General features: G+C 43.1%; 1 protein-coding gene across 1 annotated transcript; it reads right to left on the bottom strand.

Annotated features, from left to right (window-relative positions):
* Nucleotides 1-3,807: 3,807 nt before the first annotated feature.
* Nucleotides 3,808-13,705, bottom strand: LOC139533281 (uncharacterized protein in mobD 3'region-like). The gene is made up of 2 exons (XM_071331350.1): nucleotides 13,648-13,705; nucleotides 3,808-4,541 (listed from the first exon to the last, which is right to left on the bottom strand). The coding sequence occupies exons 1-2, from the start codon at nucleotides 13,703-13,705 to the stop codon at nucleotides 3,808-3,810; spliced, it is 792 nt and encodes a 263-aa protein (XP_071187451.1).
* Nucleotides 13,706-16,282: the final 2,577 nt, after the last annotated feature.

Here is a 16,282-nt window from a genome sequence, read left to right on the forward strand (position 1 = left end):
GGCAGGCAGGTACACAACTGCTCTAAATAAGCATAAGCAAACAACAAATATCATAGAAATTGATCTCCGGTCGTGTGAAAAATTGAATGTAAACAACCCTGTTTTTTTACTTGTTCATTTATGTTGATGTAGAAACCCAATTTAAAAAGTCACGCTTTTAGTAAAGTGATAAGTTAGAGGTTTGTATACAGCTTTGCAAGGAAGGCCACAGCTCATCACAATCCAAACTAGTACGCACTCTTACACAAACATCACACAAGTCTGTCTTAGAATGAGATGTGTATTTTTCCTCCCCTCTCAGAATAGCGTGACTGATGAACTTGATTCGCTCTCAGAGCATTGCATCAAGACAACAACTGATACACGCGAAGACGTTCCGAGAGGGAACGTGGCGAGGGTTCCAATCGCTACTCCCTCCCCTCCCTCAGTCCATCCCATGCCAGTGTAGAATGGAGAATGTTGATTATGTATTCTGATTATGTATTCTGATTCCCATCTGATTGAGCGGTCATCTGTAAAGAGTGAGTTGAGCGTGAGGTGGAGACTCAAATCTCAGCCCGGAGGCGAGGATACATACAGAGGAGATGGCATTGTGTGATGATCACAGCAGGAGATGATCATATACTGTCACCAGAAAGCCTCAGAGGGATGGACAGACGGTTCACTATAAATACACACCACCATTACTTCATCATCAGAGCTAATCAACGTTGATTGCAACACTACAGACACTTTTTTTTGGTGAAATCGTTTTTTTATGGGGAAGCCTATAGTTAGTGTTATGTTAGTTGTGTTAAAATCAGTGTTGTATTAGTGGTGTTGAAATCAGTTTTGTATTAGTAGTGTTGAAATCAGTTTTGTATTATTAGTGTTGAAATCAGTGTTGTACTATGAGTGTTGAAATCAGTGTTGTATTAGTGGTGTTGAAATCAGTGTTGTATTAGTGGTGTTAAAATCAGTGTTGTATTAGTGGTGTTGAAATCAGTGTTGTATTAATGGTGTTGAAATCAGTGTTGTATTATTGGTGTTGAAATCAGTGTTGTATTATTGGTGTTGAAATCAGTGTTGTATTAGTGGTGTTGAAATCAGTGTTGTATTAGTGGTGTTGAAATCAGTGTTGTATTAGTGGTGTTGAAATCAGTGTTGTATTAGTGGTGTTAAAATCAGTGTTGTATTAGTGGTGTTGAAATCAGTTTTGTATTATTAGTGTTGAAATCAGTGTTGTATTAGTAGTGTTCAAATCAGTTTTGTATTATTAGTGTTGAAATCAGTGTTGTATTAGTAGTGTTGAAATCAGTGTTGTATTAGTAGTGTTGAAATCAGTGTTGTACTATGAGTGTTGAAATCAGTGTTGTATTAGTAGTGTTGAAATCAGTGTTGTATTAGTAGTGTTGAAATCAGTGTTGTATTAGTGGTGTTGAAATTAGTGTTGTATTATTTGTGTTGAAATCAGTGTTGTATTAGTGTTGTTGAAATCAGTGTTATATTAGTAGTGTTGAAATCAGTGTTGTACTATGAGTGTTGAAATCAGTTTTGTATTAGTAGTGTTAAAATCAGTGTTGTATTAGTGGTGTTAAAATCAGTGTTGTATTAGTGGTGTTAAAATCAGTGTTGTATTAGTGGTGTTGAAATCAGTTTTGTATTAGTGTTGTTGAAATCAGTGTTGTACTATGAGTGTTGAAATCAGTTTTGTATTAGTGTTGAAATCAGTGTTGTACTAGTAGTGTTGAAATCAGTATTGTACTAGTAGTGTTGAAATCAGTTTTGTACTATGAGTGTTGAAATCAGTATTGTACTAGTAGTGTTGAAATCAGTATTGTACTAGTAGTGTTGAAATCAGTGTTGTATTAGTAGTGTTGAAATCAGTATTGTACTAGTAGTGTTGAAATCAGTGTTGTATTATGAGTGTTGAAATCAGTATTGTACTAGTAGTGTTGAAATCAGTATTGTACTAGTAGTGTTGAAATCAGTGTTGTATTAGTAGTGTTGAAATCAGTGTTGTATTATGAGTGTTGAAATCAGTATTGTACTAGTAGTGTTGAAATCAGTATTGTACTAGTAGTGTTGAAATCAGTGTTGTACTAGTAGTGTTGAAATCAGTGAGCTACAAAGACTGGCTAAAGACTCGCTAAAGACTGGATTGTGGCCAGATGCATATGTGTTTCTCATTTCTCATGTGACCAAGACCACCTCCAAAGCTCAAGGTGGACCTCAGCACATAGCATGTTCTAAATAGGACTTGATCCCTTGGGAGCATTTGGAGCAGGCCTCGATTTACACTGGGATAAAGTATTTACACTGAGATAAAGTATTTACGCTGAGATAAAGTATTTACACTGAGATAAAGTATTTACACTGAGATAAAGTATTTACACTGAGAGAAAGTATTTACACTGAGATAAAGTATTTACATTGAGAGAAAGTATTTACACTGAGATAAAGTATTTACACTGAGATAAAGTATTTCCACTGATATAAAGTATTTACACCGAGAGAAAGTATTCACACTGAGATAAAGTATTCACACTGAGATAATGCATTCACACTGAGATAAAGCATTCATACTGAGATAAAGTATTTACACTGAGATAAAGTATTCACACTGAGATAAAGTATTTACACTGAGAGAAAGTATTCACACTGAGATAAAGCATTCACACTGAGATAAAGTATTCACACTGAGATAAAGCATTCACACTGAGATAAAGCATTCACACTGAGATAAAGTATTTACACTGAGATAAAGTATTCACACTGAGATAAAGTATTCACACTGAGATAAAGCATTCACACTGAGATAAAGCATTCACACTGAGATAACGTATTTACACTGAGATAAAGTATTCACACTGAGATAAAGTATTCACACTGAGATAAAGTATTTACACTGAGATAAAGTATTCACACTGAGATAAAGTATTCACACTGAGATAAAGCATTCACACTGAGATAAAGTATTTACACTGAGATAAAGTATTTACACTGAGATAAAGTATTCACACTGAGATAAAGCATTCACACTGAGATAAAGTATTTACACTGAGATAAAGTATTTACACTGAGATAAAGTATTCACACTGAGATAAAGTATTTACACTGAGATAAAGTATTTACACCGAGAGAAAGTATCACCTTTTTTTTCTGAAAAAGACATAAAAGCAACCAAGCATTTCCACCTGAGGTTATGCTCTTTTAAATGACTAATGGTTTTCACATGGAATTTCCCAAATGACATGAAAGTAGCTGTGTAGGCTATCTATACCCAATAATGTCCTTAAATGATTATTTTGTTCCCAAACATAATTGCAAATAAATGGGTACGAGAATAAAACATTACATTGGCTTCCTCCCTTAGGGGACCGAGGGCAATGAAATTGATTGATTATCGACGGATAACATCGTTGAGAAAATATAATCCTTATGAAATTAACGACATTATTGTAGTCGCAGTCAGCAACACATTTACTTTTCATTAGAGTAAAGTACCTTCCATTTTAATGAAATGCCAAGTGTGAAAAGAGAGTGGTTCTTAGCTGTCAGACCCACAGTGGCACTTAATCATATAAACAGCCCAGGACCAATTATGCCCCCAGAGAGGATATAAAGGGTCTTAACTGCCCCTTGATTACACCCCCCCCCAAAACCACCTCGTTACTAACCATAATTACTGACCTCAATGGAGGCCCAAGTCAAAGGACATACTGATGTTTGGATGGATTCATAAAAACTAGATCCTCTGTAATGGCTGATAGATTTAAACCTGATTCACGCTATGAGGCCTACCAGAACCGTACTGTGCCAGGTTGGCTAAGGTTGGCTCAGGTCGGTTCGGCAAAGGTCAGGTTGGCTCAGGTCAGGTTGGCTCAGGTCAGGTTGGCTCAGGTCAGGTTGGCTCAGGTCAGTTTGGCAAAGGTCAGGTTGGCTCAGGTCAGGTTGGCTCAGGTTGGTTCGGCTCAGGTCAGGTTGGCTCAGGTTGGTTCGGCTCAGGTCAGGTTTGCTCAGGTCGGTTCGGCTCAGGTCAGTTTGGCTCAGGTCAGTTTGGCTCAGGTCAGGTTGGCTCAGGTCGGTTTGGCTCAGGTCAGGTTGGCTAAGGTCGGTTCGGCTCAGGTCGGTTTGGCAAAGGTCAGGTTGGCTCAGGTCAGGTTGGCTCAGGTCGGTTTGGCTCAGGTCAGGTTGGCTCAGGTCGGTTCGGCTCAGGTCGGTTCGGCTCAGGTCGGTTCGGCTCAGGTCGGTTCGGCTCAGGTCAGTTTGGCTCAGGTCAGGTTGGCTCAGGTCGGTTTGGCTCAGGTCAGGTTGGCTCAGGTCGGTTCGGCTCAGGTCGGTTTGGCAAAGGTCAGGTTGGCTCAGGTCAGGTTGGCTCAGGTCGGTTTGGCTCAGGTCAGGTTGGCTCAGGTTGGTTCGGCTCAGGTCGGTTCGGCTCAGGTCAGGTTGGCTCAGGTCGGTTCGGCTCAGGTCGGTTCGGCTCAGGTCGGTTCGGCTCAGGTCGGTTCGGCTCAGGTCGGTTCGGCTCAGGTCGGTTCGGCTCAGTACCGTGAAAAGGCCTCAAGGGACAGTAGTGTGAAAAGTCCACAAGGGACCGTAGAAAGGTTTATTAGAAACTGTAGTTTACAGAAGGACAGACGCAGGGAGGGGGGGATTTAGCTTCACAATGAATTAAAACTGTTCTTGTGATTAACATTCACACTGATGTTCTGTTCCAATGATTAACATTATTTTCCGTCCATAATTAGTGTGGTGTTGTACAACACTGATGCTAATCGTCTTTGTGCAAATATCTCTCGTTTTCCACTGACGGAAGCCATTCACAGTCTTGCATCCAGCCACAATTAAATGATACGCCTCTGAATGTGTTTGCATGAGGAAATCGTTACTCAATTACGTCCTTAGACGTAATCTCCTTGTCCACTCCAGCTGCCTTTTGATAGCACATTGGTGTCTATGAGCAGTCCTGTCACTCTAATGGCGGTATGATGTGCGAGGAAGCCTCCTCTCTCCTTGAGAGGAGTTAACATCATTCATTAAAGCTGAAAAGGCTCTGACAAGAATGTTTAATTAATTATATGTTAAAGTTCTAAATGGAAAGTAACAGAATCCACAGAATCTCTCAAGAGATATCGAGAAAGTATACCCGGATATTACAATAACTCAAAGAAATGTTTGCTCAACTGTCTGTTTTCATGAGATCATTCTAGGGTTTTCATAATGTGTTCTGGGAGAACACACAGGCACTTAACATGGGGTTGAAACAATGTGCCACACTGGCTCAGAGAGAGGGAGATGTTGAGGCAGGTTTTCCACACTAACTACACACTAATCACAACACACTAATCATAACACACTAATCATAACACACTAATCATAACACACTAATCATAACACACTAATCATAACACACTAATCACAACACACTAATCACAACACACTAATCACAACACACTAATCACAACACACTAATCACAACACACTAATCACAACACACTAATCACAACACACTAATCATAACACACTAATCATAACACACTAATCATAACACACTAATCATAACACACAACCCCCCCCCCCCCCCCGTCTGACTGAGCATATGCACCTTTTTTAGTACAGCTACATGAAAAAGCTAAACATTGGATTGTTCACTCTCTATAATTCACAACAATAATTTTCTATCATCGCTGTTGTTATTTATATCTATTAATTCTCTCTCTCTCCCCTCCTCTCTCTCTCTCTCTCTCTCGCCCTCTCTCTCTCCCCCCATCATCACAGCACTTGTTGATATTTAAAACCACTCTCTCTCACTCCTTGTTTCTCCAAACAATAACTTAAAAAACATTCCAAAAAAGCAATACAAGTCGTTACATTTAAAATAACACTAAAAAACATCATCCACTAATCCTAAGGACACAAATTCACATAACACCCAGAGCTAGTTTGCTAGATCGTTTGGTTTCATTGGTTAATTCCAGGAAATATTTTTTGTCGCTACAGAAGTCTGTCAAAGTTTTCCCCCCTTTCAGTGAGAAGCTTCGACGTTGTTAGAGGAGCTTTTGAGCTCTCGAAGAGCACTTCACATTCCGCCAATTATGTTTCTCAAGCTTGACGTCAAGTGCCGGTGGCGGCGGCTTAATTTTCATTACTATCGGCAAGCCCTGGACCCTGCAATTGGGGAGAGACCCCAAATATGTTATTTTAAATGAATTTGAGTGAACTATCTCACAGTCTTGCGTTATCAAGCCATTTTACAGACCATTTCCTAATTGCCATCTTGGGTTTAGTCAACTGTGAGTTTTCCACACAGAGACAAACGCTTTGCATTCAGGGCCCGGCACTACTCCTCGCTCAAACTCTTGCCGGCATCAAGAATGACTGCTCCTCAAACCGTAACAGCTTGAATAAACATGGCTAAGAGGGTCACAATCAAAAAGCTGAGGGACCACCGACACAATTGAGGAAGGAGCGGTGGGCGTAATGAACGAGTCGAGTCGTGGCTCTCGTCTCTGGACAGAACTTTGGGCTTTTTTAATAAAGGATCAGGCAGGGATGAAATTGCCATGAATGTTAAACAGATACAGGATGCAGCCGTGGACGTATGGTGTCTTCTCTGGCGTATTCTCTGAGACTGTGTGCCCCCCTGGTGTATGAACAGCCTCCACTTCATTACCCATCCTGACAATATGTCTAAGGACGTAAAGAAGACATCAGATGGAATTACACTGGTCACTATGGTCTGTTTACCTCTGGCTTACTGATGGTCTGTTTACCTCTGGCTTACTGATGGTCTGTTTACCTCGGATTACTGATGGTCTGTTTACCTCTGGCTTACTGATGGTCTGTTTACCTCTGGCTAACTGATGGTCTGTTTCCCTCTGGCATACCGATGGTCTGTTTACCTCTGGCTAACTGATGGTCTGTTTACCTCTGGCTTACTGATGGTCTGTTTACCTCTGGCTTACTGATGGTCTCATTACCTCTGGCTTACTGATGATCTGTTTACCTCTGGCTTACTGATGGTCTCGTTACGTCTGTCTTACTGATGGTCTGTTTACCTCTGGCTTACTGATGGTCTGTTTACCTCTGGCTTACTGATGGTCTGGTTACGTCTGTCTTACTGATGGTCTGTTTACCTCTGGCTTACTGATGGTCTGTTTACCTCTGGCTTACTGATGGTCTGTTTACCTCTGGCTTACCGATGGTCTGTTTCCCTCTGGCATACCGATGGTCTGTTTACCTCTGGCTAACTGATGGTCTGTTTACCTCTGGCTTACTGATGGTCTGTTTACCTCTGGCTTACTGATGGTCTCATTACCTCTGGCTTACTGATGATCTGTTTACCTCTGGCTTACTGATGGTCTCGTTACGTCTGTCTTACTGATGGTCTGTTTACCTCTGGCTTACTGATGGTCTGTTTACCTCTGGCTTACTGATGGTCTGGTTACGTCTGTCTTACTGATGGTCTGTTTACCTCTGGCTTACTGATGGTCTGTTTACCTCTGGCTTACTGATGGTCTGTTTACCTCTGGCTTACCGATGGTCTGTTTACCTCTGGCTTACTGATGGTCTGTTTACCTCTGGCTTACCGATGGTCTGTTTACCTCGGCTTACTGATGGTATGTTTACCTCTGGCTAACTGATGGTCTCATTACCTCTGGCTAACTGATGGTCTGTTTACCTCTGGCTTACTGATGGTCTCGTTACGTCTGTCTTACTGATGGTCTGTTTACCTCTGGCTTACCGATGGTCTGTTTACCTCTGGCTTGCCGATGGTCTGTTTACCTCTGGCTTACTGATGGTCTCATTACCTCTGGCTAACTGATGGTCTGTTTACCTCTGGCTTACTGATGGTCTCGTTACGTCTGTCTTACTGATGGTCTGTTTACCTCTGGCTTACCGATGGTCTGTTTACCTCTGGCTTACTGATGGTCTGTTTACCTCGGATTACTGATGGTCTGTTTACCTCTGGCTTACTGATGGTCTGGTTACCTCTGTCTTACTGATGGTCTGGTTACCTCTGGCTTACTGATGGTCTGTTTACCTCTGGCTTGCCGATGGTCTGTTTACCTCTGGCTTACTGATGGTCTGTTTACCTCTGGCTAACTGATGGTCTGTTTACCTCTGGCTTACTGATGGTCTGTTTACCTCTGGCTTACTGATGGTCTCATTACCTCTGGCTTACTGATGATCTGTTTACCTCTGGCTTACTGATGGTCTCGTTACGTCTGTCTTACTGATGGTCTGTTTACCTCTGGCTTACTGATGGTCTGTTTACCTCTGGCTTACTGATGGTCTGGTTACGTCTGTCTTACTGATGGTCTGTTTACCTCTGGCTTACTGATGGTCTGTTTACCTCTGGCTTACTGATGGTCTGTTTACCTCTGGCTTACCGATGGTCTGTTTACCTCTGGCTTACTGATGGTCTGTTTACCTCTGGCTTACCGATGGTCTGTTTACCTCGGCTTACTGATGGTATGTTTACCTCTGGCTAACTGATGGTCTCATTACCTCTGGCTAACTGATGGTCTGTTTACCTCTGGCTTACTGATGGTCTCGTTACGTCTGTCTTACTGATGGTCTGTTTACCTCTGGCTTACCGATGGTCTGTTTACCTCTGGCTTGCCGATGGTCTGTTTACCTCTGGCTTACTGATGGTCTCATTACCTCTGGCTAACTGATGGTCTGTTTACCTCTGGCTTACTGATGGTCTCGTTACGTCTGTCTTACTGATGGTCTGTTTACCTCTGGCTTACCGATGGTCTGTTTACCTCTGGCTTACTGATGGTCTGTTTACCTCGGATTACTGATGGTCTGTTTACCTCTGGCTTACTGATGGTCTGGTTACCTCTGTCTTACTGATGGTCTGGTTACCTCTGGCTTACTGATGGTCTGTTTACCTCTGGCTTACCGATGGTCTGTTTACCTCTGGCTTACTGATGGTCTGTTTACCTCTGGCTTACTGATGGTCTGTTTACCTCTGGCTTACTGATGGTCTGTTTACCTCTGGCTTACCGATGGTCTGTTTACCTCTGGCTTACTGATGGTCTGTTTACCTCTGGCTTACTGATGGTCTGTTTACCTCTGGCTTACCGATGGTCTGGTTACGTCTGTCTTACTGATGGTCTGGTTACGTCTGTCTTACTGATGGTCTGGTTACCTCTGGCTTACTGATGGTCTGTTTACCTCTGGCTTACTGATGGTCTGGTTACGTCTGTCTTACTGATGGTCTGTTTACCTCTGGCTTACCGATGGTCTGTTTACCTCTGGCTTACTGATGGTCTGTTTACCTCTGGCTTACTGATGGTCTGTTTACCTCTGGCTTATTGATGGTCTGTTTACCTCTGGCATACCGATGGTCTGTTTACCTCTGGCTTACTGATGGTCTGTTTACCTCTGGCTTACTGATGGTCTGTTTACCTCTGTCTTACCGATGGAAGAGTGTTTGGCGTATACAAAGAAGACATCAGTTGGGTGTCCTATATATAACCATCGGTCCAAATGGTGTCGTTGAGAGCCAAGACAGAGATAACATTATGAGATATGGCCTTCAGTAGTCATAGTGTCCAATATAGCCCAAAGTCATGCTCTGCTGCAGAGAAACGGAGAGAGACTTAGAGGCACTATGTATGTACAGAGAGCCAATATTTCCACTCAGGTGTCTCTCAGAATGCCTTCACAGATCCTATGGGACCGCAGATTAATTTTGATGAGGCCAAAACAGCAGCGAAAGCATAATCTTTACAATTTCAAAAACGCAATAGTTTTTTTCCTGCTCCATTTCTGTATAATTTCCATAAAACACATGCATTTCTCCTACAGACCGGCTCAAAGATTGAATTTCGGTGGGAATTTAATTCCATCAATGCTCCCGCGAGAGTTTTGACAACGGCATTCGTAGGGTTGGACTGGTTTCAACATGCCCATAGGCCCTGATCTGATCAGCGCTGCCTGTATACACGCTAATCGCTCTGCTACAACAACAGGGAAACCCTGGGATGTCTGCCCGACGACCGTAATTGTCTCTGCCACTGGGAAGGGCTTACTCTCCCTTTCCCATAAGAGGATTGGTCAGTGTTTTGATAAAGTCTATCACCCTGGTAACCAAAGCATATGCTGAGTGCTCTGCTCAATTATCTCACTTCCTCAGGCTCCTTGGCCTACCGCTCGCTGTCTATTCCGGCCGTCTCCCAAACATTCTTTCACTCTAAAAATGAATGTTGAGAAATCCCCCCGGTTATCTTTATTATTCCTGATAACGAGAATGTGTTCTCCAAGACGCACAAACAAGGCACTGGCATGTTGCAGCGCCAAGCCGTCCCAGTTCACATTTGATACTAATTTAATTTAATTTGGTTTGGACCAGAGAACATGGCACGTTGCGACACACTATTATTTTTTACCTCTCGCCTTGGTGAGAGAGAGACACAGAGAGAGATTGTGAGAGAGAGACACAGAGAGAGATTGTGAGAGAGAGACACAGAGAGAGATTGTGAGAGAGAAACACAGAGAGAGATTGTGAGAGAGAAACACAGAGAGAGATTGTGAGAGAGAGACACAGAGAGAGATTGTGAGAGAGAGACACAGAGAGAGATTGTGAGAGAGAGACACAGAGAGAGATTGTGAGAGAGAAACACAGAGAGAGATTGTGAGAGAGAGACACAGAGAGAGATTGTGAGAGAGAGACACAGAGAGAGATTGTGAGAGAGAGACACAGAGAGAGATTGTGAGAGAGAGACACAGAGAGAGATTGTGAGAGAGAAACACAGAGAGAGATTGTGAGAGAGAGACACAGAGAGAGATTGTGAGAGAGAGACACAGAGAGAGATTGTGAGAGAGAAACACAGAGAGAGATTGTGAGAGAGAGACACAGAGAGAGATTGTGAGAGAGAAACACAGAGAGAGATTGTGAGAGAGAGACACAGAGAGAGATTGTGAGAGAGAGACACAGAGAGAGATTGTGAGAGAGAGACACAGAGAGAGAGATATGGAAATACAACCCATATTTATGCTTATTTATTTCCCCTTTTGTACATTAACCATTTGTACATCGTCGTTACAACACTGTATATATACATAATATGACATTTGTAATGTCTTTATTCTTTTGAAACTTCTGTATGTGTAATGTTTACTGTACATTTTTATTGTTTATTGCACTTTTGTATATTATCTACCTCACTTGCGTTTGGCAATGTCAACATATGTTTCCCATGTCAATAAAGCCCCTTGAATTGAATTGAATTGAGAGAGAGACAGAGAGAGACAGAGAGACAGAGAGACACAGAGACCCAGAGAGAGAGACAGACATATAGGCAGAGCAAGAGAGAGACACAGAGAGTGACAGAGCGAGAGAGACAGAGAGAGAGACACAGAGACAGAGAGACAGAGAGACAGAGAGAGAGACAGAGACAGAGAGAGAGAAACAGAGACAGAGAGACAGAGAGAGAGACACAGAGGGAGAGAGAGAGAGAGAGAGAAACAGAGACAGAGAGACAGAGAGAGAGACACAGAGGGAGAGAGAGAGAGACACAGAGACAGAGAGAGAGAGAGAGACAGAGCGAGAGAGAGAGAGAGAGAGAGAGAGAGAGAGAGACAGAGAGACACAGAGACCCAGAGAGAGAGAGAGACATATAGGCAGAGCAAGAGAGAGACACAGAGAGTGACAGAGCGAGAGAGACAGAGAGAGAGACACAGAGAGACAGAGAGACAGAGAGACAGAGAGAGAGACAGAGACAGAGAGAGAGATAACAGAGACAGAGAGACAGAGAGAGAGACACAGAGGGAGAGAGAGAGAGAGAGACAGAGAGACAGAGAGAGAGAGAGAGAGAGAGAGAGAGAGAGAGAGAGAGAGAGAGACAGAGAGAGAGAGAGAGAGACACAGAGAGAGAGAGAGAGAGAGAGAGAGAGAGACACAGAGAGAGAGAGAGAGAGAGAGAGAGAGAGAGAGAGAGAGAGAGAGAGAGAGAGAGAGAGAGAGAGAGAGAGAGAGAGAGAGAGAGAGAGAGAGAGAGAGAGAGAGAGAGAGAGAGAGAGAGAGAGAGAGAGAGAGAGAGAGAGAGAGAGAGAGAGAGAGAGAGAGAGAGAGAGAGAGAGAGAGAGAGAGAGCATGAGCGAATAAGAGCGAGAGAGGGGGAAATAACAATAACATTACACACTGCTGTATTGTCAGATAGCTCTGAACCCTGCCTTGTGCATCGGCAGCAAGTTGGTGAACTGTGTGATTTTCATTTGTTTCCTGCTGAATGTGATGCAGAAAGGTCACGGGGAAGTTGCAGCATTACGGGGGCTGACGGGAGAGAGACACCCACTGCTTCACTGGCTCACTGTGCAATTCTAGTGAGATTAGGAGGAGATCTGGGGAGGAGAGACACACACACACACACACACACACACACACACACACACACACACACACACACACACACACACACACACACACACACACACACACACACACACACACACACACACACACACACACACACACACACACACACACACACACACACACACACACACACACACACACACACACACACACACCTGTACCATGTCAATATGGGTCTAGACTCTAGTCCTATGGGTCAAGACTCTAGTCCTATGGGTCTAGACTCTAGTCCTATGGGTCTAGACTCTAGTCCTATGGGTCTAGACTCTAGTCCTATGGGTCTAGACTCTAGTCCTATGGGTCAAGACTCTAGTCCTATGGGTCTAGACTAGTCCTATGGGTCTAGACTCTAGTCCTATGGGTCAAGACTCTAGTCCTATGGGTCAAGACTCTAGTCCTATGGGTCTAGACTAGTCCTATGGGTCTAGACTCTAGTCCTATGGGTCAAGACTCTAGTCCTATGGGTCTAGACTAGTCCTATGGGTCTAGACTCTAGTCCTATGGGTCAAGACTCTAGTCCTATGGGTCAAGACTCTAGTCCTATGGGTCTAGACTAGTCCTATGGGTCAAGACTCTAGTCCTATGGGTCTAGACTCTAGTCCTATGGGTCTAGACTCTTGCTACAGTTATTCCCAAAGGAGGGTATCAACCCCTCAGTGTAAACCCACATTACAGTGTACACCATATACCCACATTACACCCACATTATTATCTCAAACCCTCTGTCTCTATTGACAGGAGCTGTGGTTTGTGATGGACTACTACACCAACCCATCTGCCAGTCCCACACCCCATTAAAGACAGACAGACAGACAGCATGCCAGACCAGTAGCCTTGAGTGGTATCCTGATGGGCAGCAGGCTCAACGTATTTTTTAACAGGGCTAAGTATCCCTCCCTCCCTCCCACTTCCTCCATCTGCCTGATGTGGGGTGTGACTGATGTCTACCATTAAGGCCTCCTCGTCAGTCAGGGGTTAATGGTGCGTCACCACCAGAGGTCTGTAGTGTTCTGTTCTGCTGTGGCTTCACTGGCAGGTGCTAATCTCACACAGTTAAATGTGCACGAGCCCTCCCATTGAGACTTTAATGGTCCTTATATATACCCCCCCACCACACCTCCCTCCCCCTTCCCTCTTTCGACAAACAAGAACCGCACAACTACGTCGTCAAGACAACATAGTGTATTGCGGTTTGAAAGGCGGTGAGGGGAGGCTGATTGCGAATGGCAGAGAGATTTGTCAAAACATGTCACATGTCACGGTCCATCACTGACCTCTGGCTACCACTGTCATCATGGCCTGTGTCTCGATCACAATTCTCCCTGTTGCCATTCCTGTAAAATCCCCCCTCGGTTGAAATGATGGTCTTTATAATCACCTCCTGTGTTCTACAGTACCCGTGATCACGTGCAATCAGTGTCTGTCCTATGTGGAAGATTCCGCTATGTACTTGCAGGAAATTGTAAGTCACAAAATGCATTTCCTGATTTGTATAATGAAATAACACCCAGTCTAAGGTTCATATGTACAGTACACTAGCTCTGGTAAAGATCATCTTCCACAATGTCTTTTCTGGGATTCATCCCCAGAAAGAAGGAGATGGTTAAATTTGCTACTTATCTTCCCACTGGTTGTTTGGATTTGACAACAGCTAATCTGGCCTTAACAACAAATGCTGTTTACAATCAAATAAAGCAACCTTATATTTGGGATATGATGGGGTACGACAGTTGAAGCTCACGAGGCTGTTAGAAGTCATATTCTTCAAGAATCAATTGATAAATCCTGTATTAAAATGACAGTAAATATTGCAGATTGCACCTTTGACTAAAACATGATGTTGTGCTAGTCTAGACATGGGTTGACCATCAGCACTTGACTTGAAGAGGATAGTATGTCAACACTGATCATCATCCCCTGACAGTTTAAGTTTCTATTGACCCAGTGTGTCTCCAAGATGTCATGGTCAATTCATTGAATCAACTCCTATATATTGAATACTGTATGAAAATAAAATCTATGTTTTATGACACCTATTGCTCACACTGCAGTCACTGCCCTCCATGACCCGTGGCCATGTTGCTGTCCAAAGGCATTTCTCTGACTCTTTAGCGATCAATGGAGACCGTATGGATATCCCTGGGACAACAGATGTGCGGTTAGCCGGTGTTGTAAACATGCCAATAACTTCAATGATGGAGGCTAAACAGCAGAGGTCGTTTGGAATCATTCGAAATATGTCAATCATTTTCCATTTAAAAGACCGGCCACGGTGCCAATAGTCAATGTGTTTCCACAGATCCATTTCAATGTACATTAATAATCCATGTGCAATCAAGACTATTTAGATGGCAAATAAGTGATTGTGATGCTTTTTCAATGGCCACGACTTTCAATAGGGTTGTTCAGAGCCATACAGTATTCTGAATAAATGGCTCTGGGTTCGCTGAGTTCTGTCCCCACAGAAATATAATGGCTATGTGTGTAGCATAAGAAGGTATCAATAACATGTTACAATACAGTTACAATAGGGGGACAGCTGAAGCACATTCCCCACAATCCATTCAGGCGTAAAGGCGACCTCCACTTTCCAACCAGACAACATCGGTATCCAACCAGAATTCCGTTTCTACTGGAATTCCCAAAGGAGGGTATCATGCCATGTCCATCAGTACCACTCCTCTCCACTCCCTCACCCCACTCTCAGTTAGTAGGGTGTGCACCCGGAGTGGGTGAACATTTCAATTTCAATTCCTTATGTTTAAAAAAAACATTTGACCAAGACAAATGATTCTTCATGTTCTGAATCGTTGTGTGGGGTCTATAACATATCATTAACGTTACATTCAGAAAGTCGTAGCAGTGGTAGGTTTCTCCTAACAACTTTTGAGGATTTTACGTGGTCGTCGTCTTCAAAATTGTTTCTGCGGGTCGCAAAAAGCTAAATAAGCATGAAGCTGAATTAGATGTAAAAGGCTTTGAATATAAAAAGCGTGTTACACGCTCAGCGCTCAGTTGACATTTCACAGAGATACGCTTGTTTTTGTGAGAAAAAATAACAGGAATTTTAAATAAATATGAAAAGTGTATACTAAAATATGAATATACTACCTGTCATGTCTCAAAATCAATATCCATCTTACCTCTAGATTGGTTTATGTCCTGCGACTTTGAGAAGAAAGATGACGAGTTCAACAGCAAAGTGAGCCTGTCAGTTAGCCAGTAGCCTTAATTCTCACACAGAATCCAGCCTAGCTGACGAGATGCAATTTTCAAGATTCTTTTTACCACTTTTCTTTCTCTGGTGTCCATTGATTTAGTCACCCTAATTCTGGCCATCCTACCAGGCTAAAAACACCAATAACTTTTGAACGGATAATGATAGAGACATGACCATTGATTTTCTTCAAGGAGAATGTACACTATTGACATATTAGTTTACCCATTGGTCAAAGTATGCGTTTTTAATTGGACATCTCTGTTTGGCCGGGGCCTTGATTAGCGTGGTTCACCACCATGGAAAGGTTAGAGAGACACAAATGAATGTATCAAAAGACACTGGAACAATGCTACATGTCACGCCATTATGGCTACCATCTCTCTCCTCATCTTCTGTGTGATGAAGCCGTTCCACAGTGTTGAGGGAGGGGGGGAAGGGTTGATTAGATAGGGAGGGGGGAAGAGAGTGGGGAGGATGTGGTGTCTGCATGCATGAGAGAGCGAGAGAGAGAGGGAGCGAGGGAGGGAGGGAGAGAGGGAGAGAGGGAGAGAGAGAGAGAGAGGGAGGAGGAAAAGTGATAAAGATAGTGCACAGGAGGTTGGTGGCACCTCAGTTGGGGAGGACAGGCTTGTGGTAATGGCTGGAGCGGAATTGGTGGAATGATATCAAATTCATCAAGCACATGGCTT

This window comes from Salvelinus alpinus, chromosome 11, assembly GCF_045679555.1.
Source record: "Salvelinus alpinus chromosome 11, SLU_Salpinus.1, whole genome shotgun sequence".
In the NCBI taxonomy this organism is placed as follows: Eukaryota; Metazoa; Chordata; class Actinopteri; order Salmoniformes; family Salmonidae; genus Salvelinus; species Salvelinus alpinus.

Excerpts from the sequence above, each read along its gene's own strand:
- LOC139533281 (XM_071331350.1), bottom strand. The coding sequence starts at position 13,705 with ATGGCAACAGGGAGAATTGTGATCGAGACACAGGCCATGATGACAGTG. Across the intron at positions 4,542-13,647 it reads GATGACAGTGGTAGCCAGAG|GCCTTTTCACGGTACTGAGC; the intron begins GTCAGTGATGGA and ends CTGTCCCTTGAG.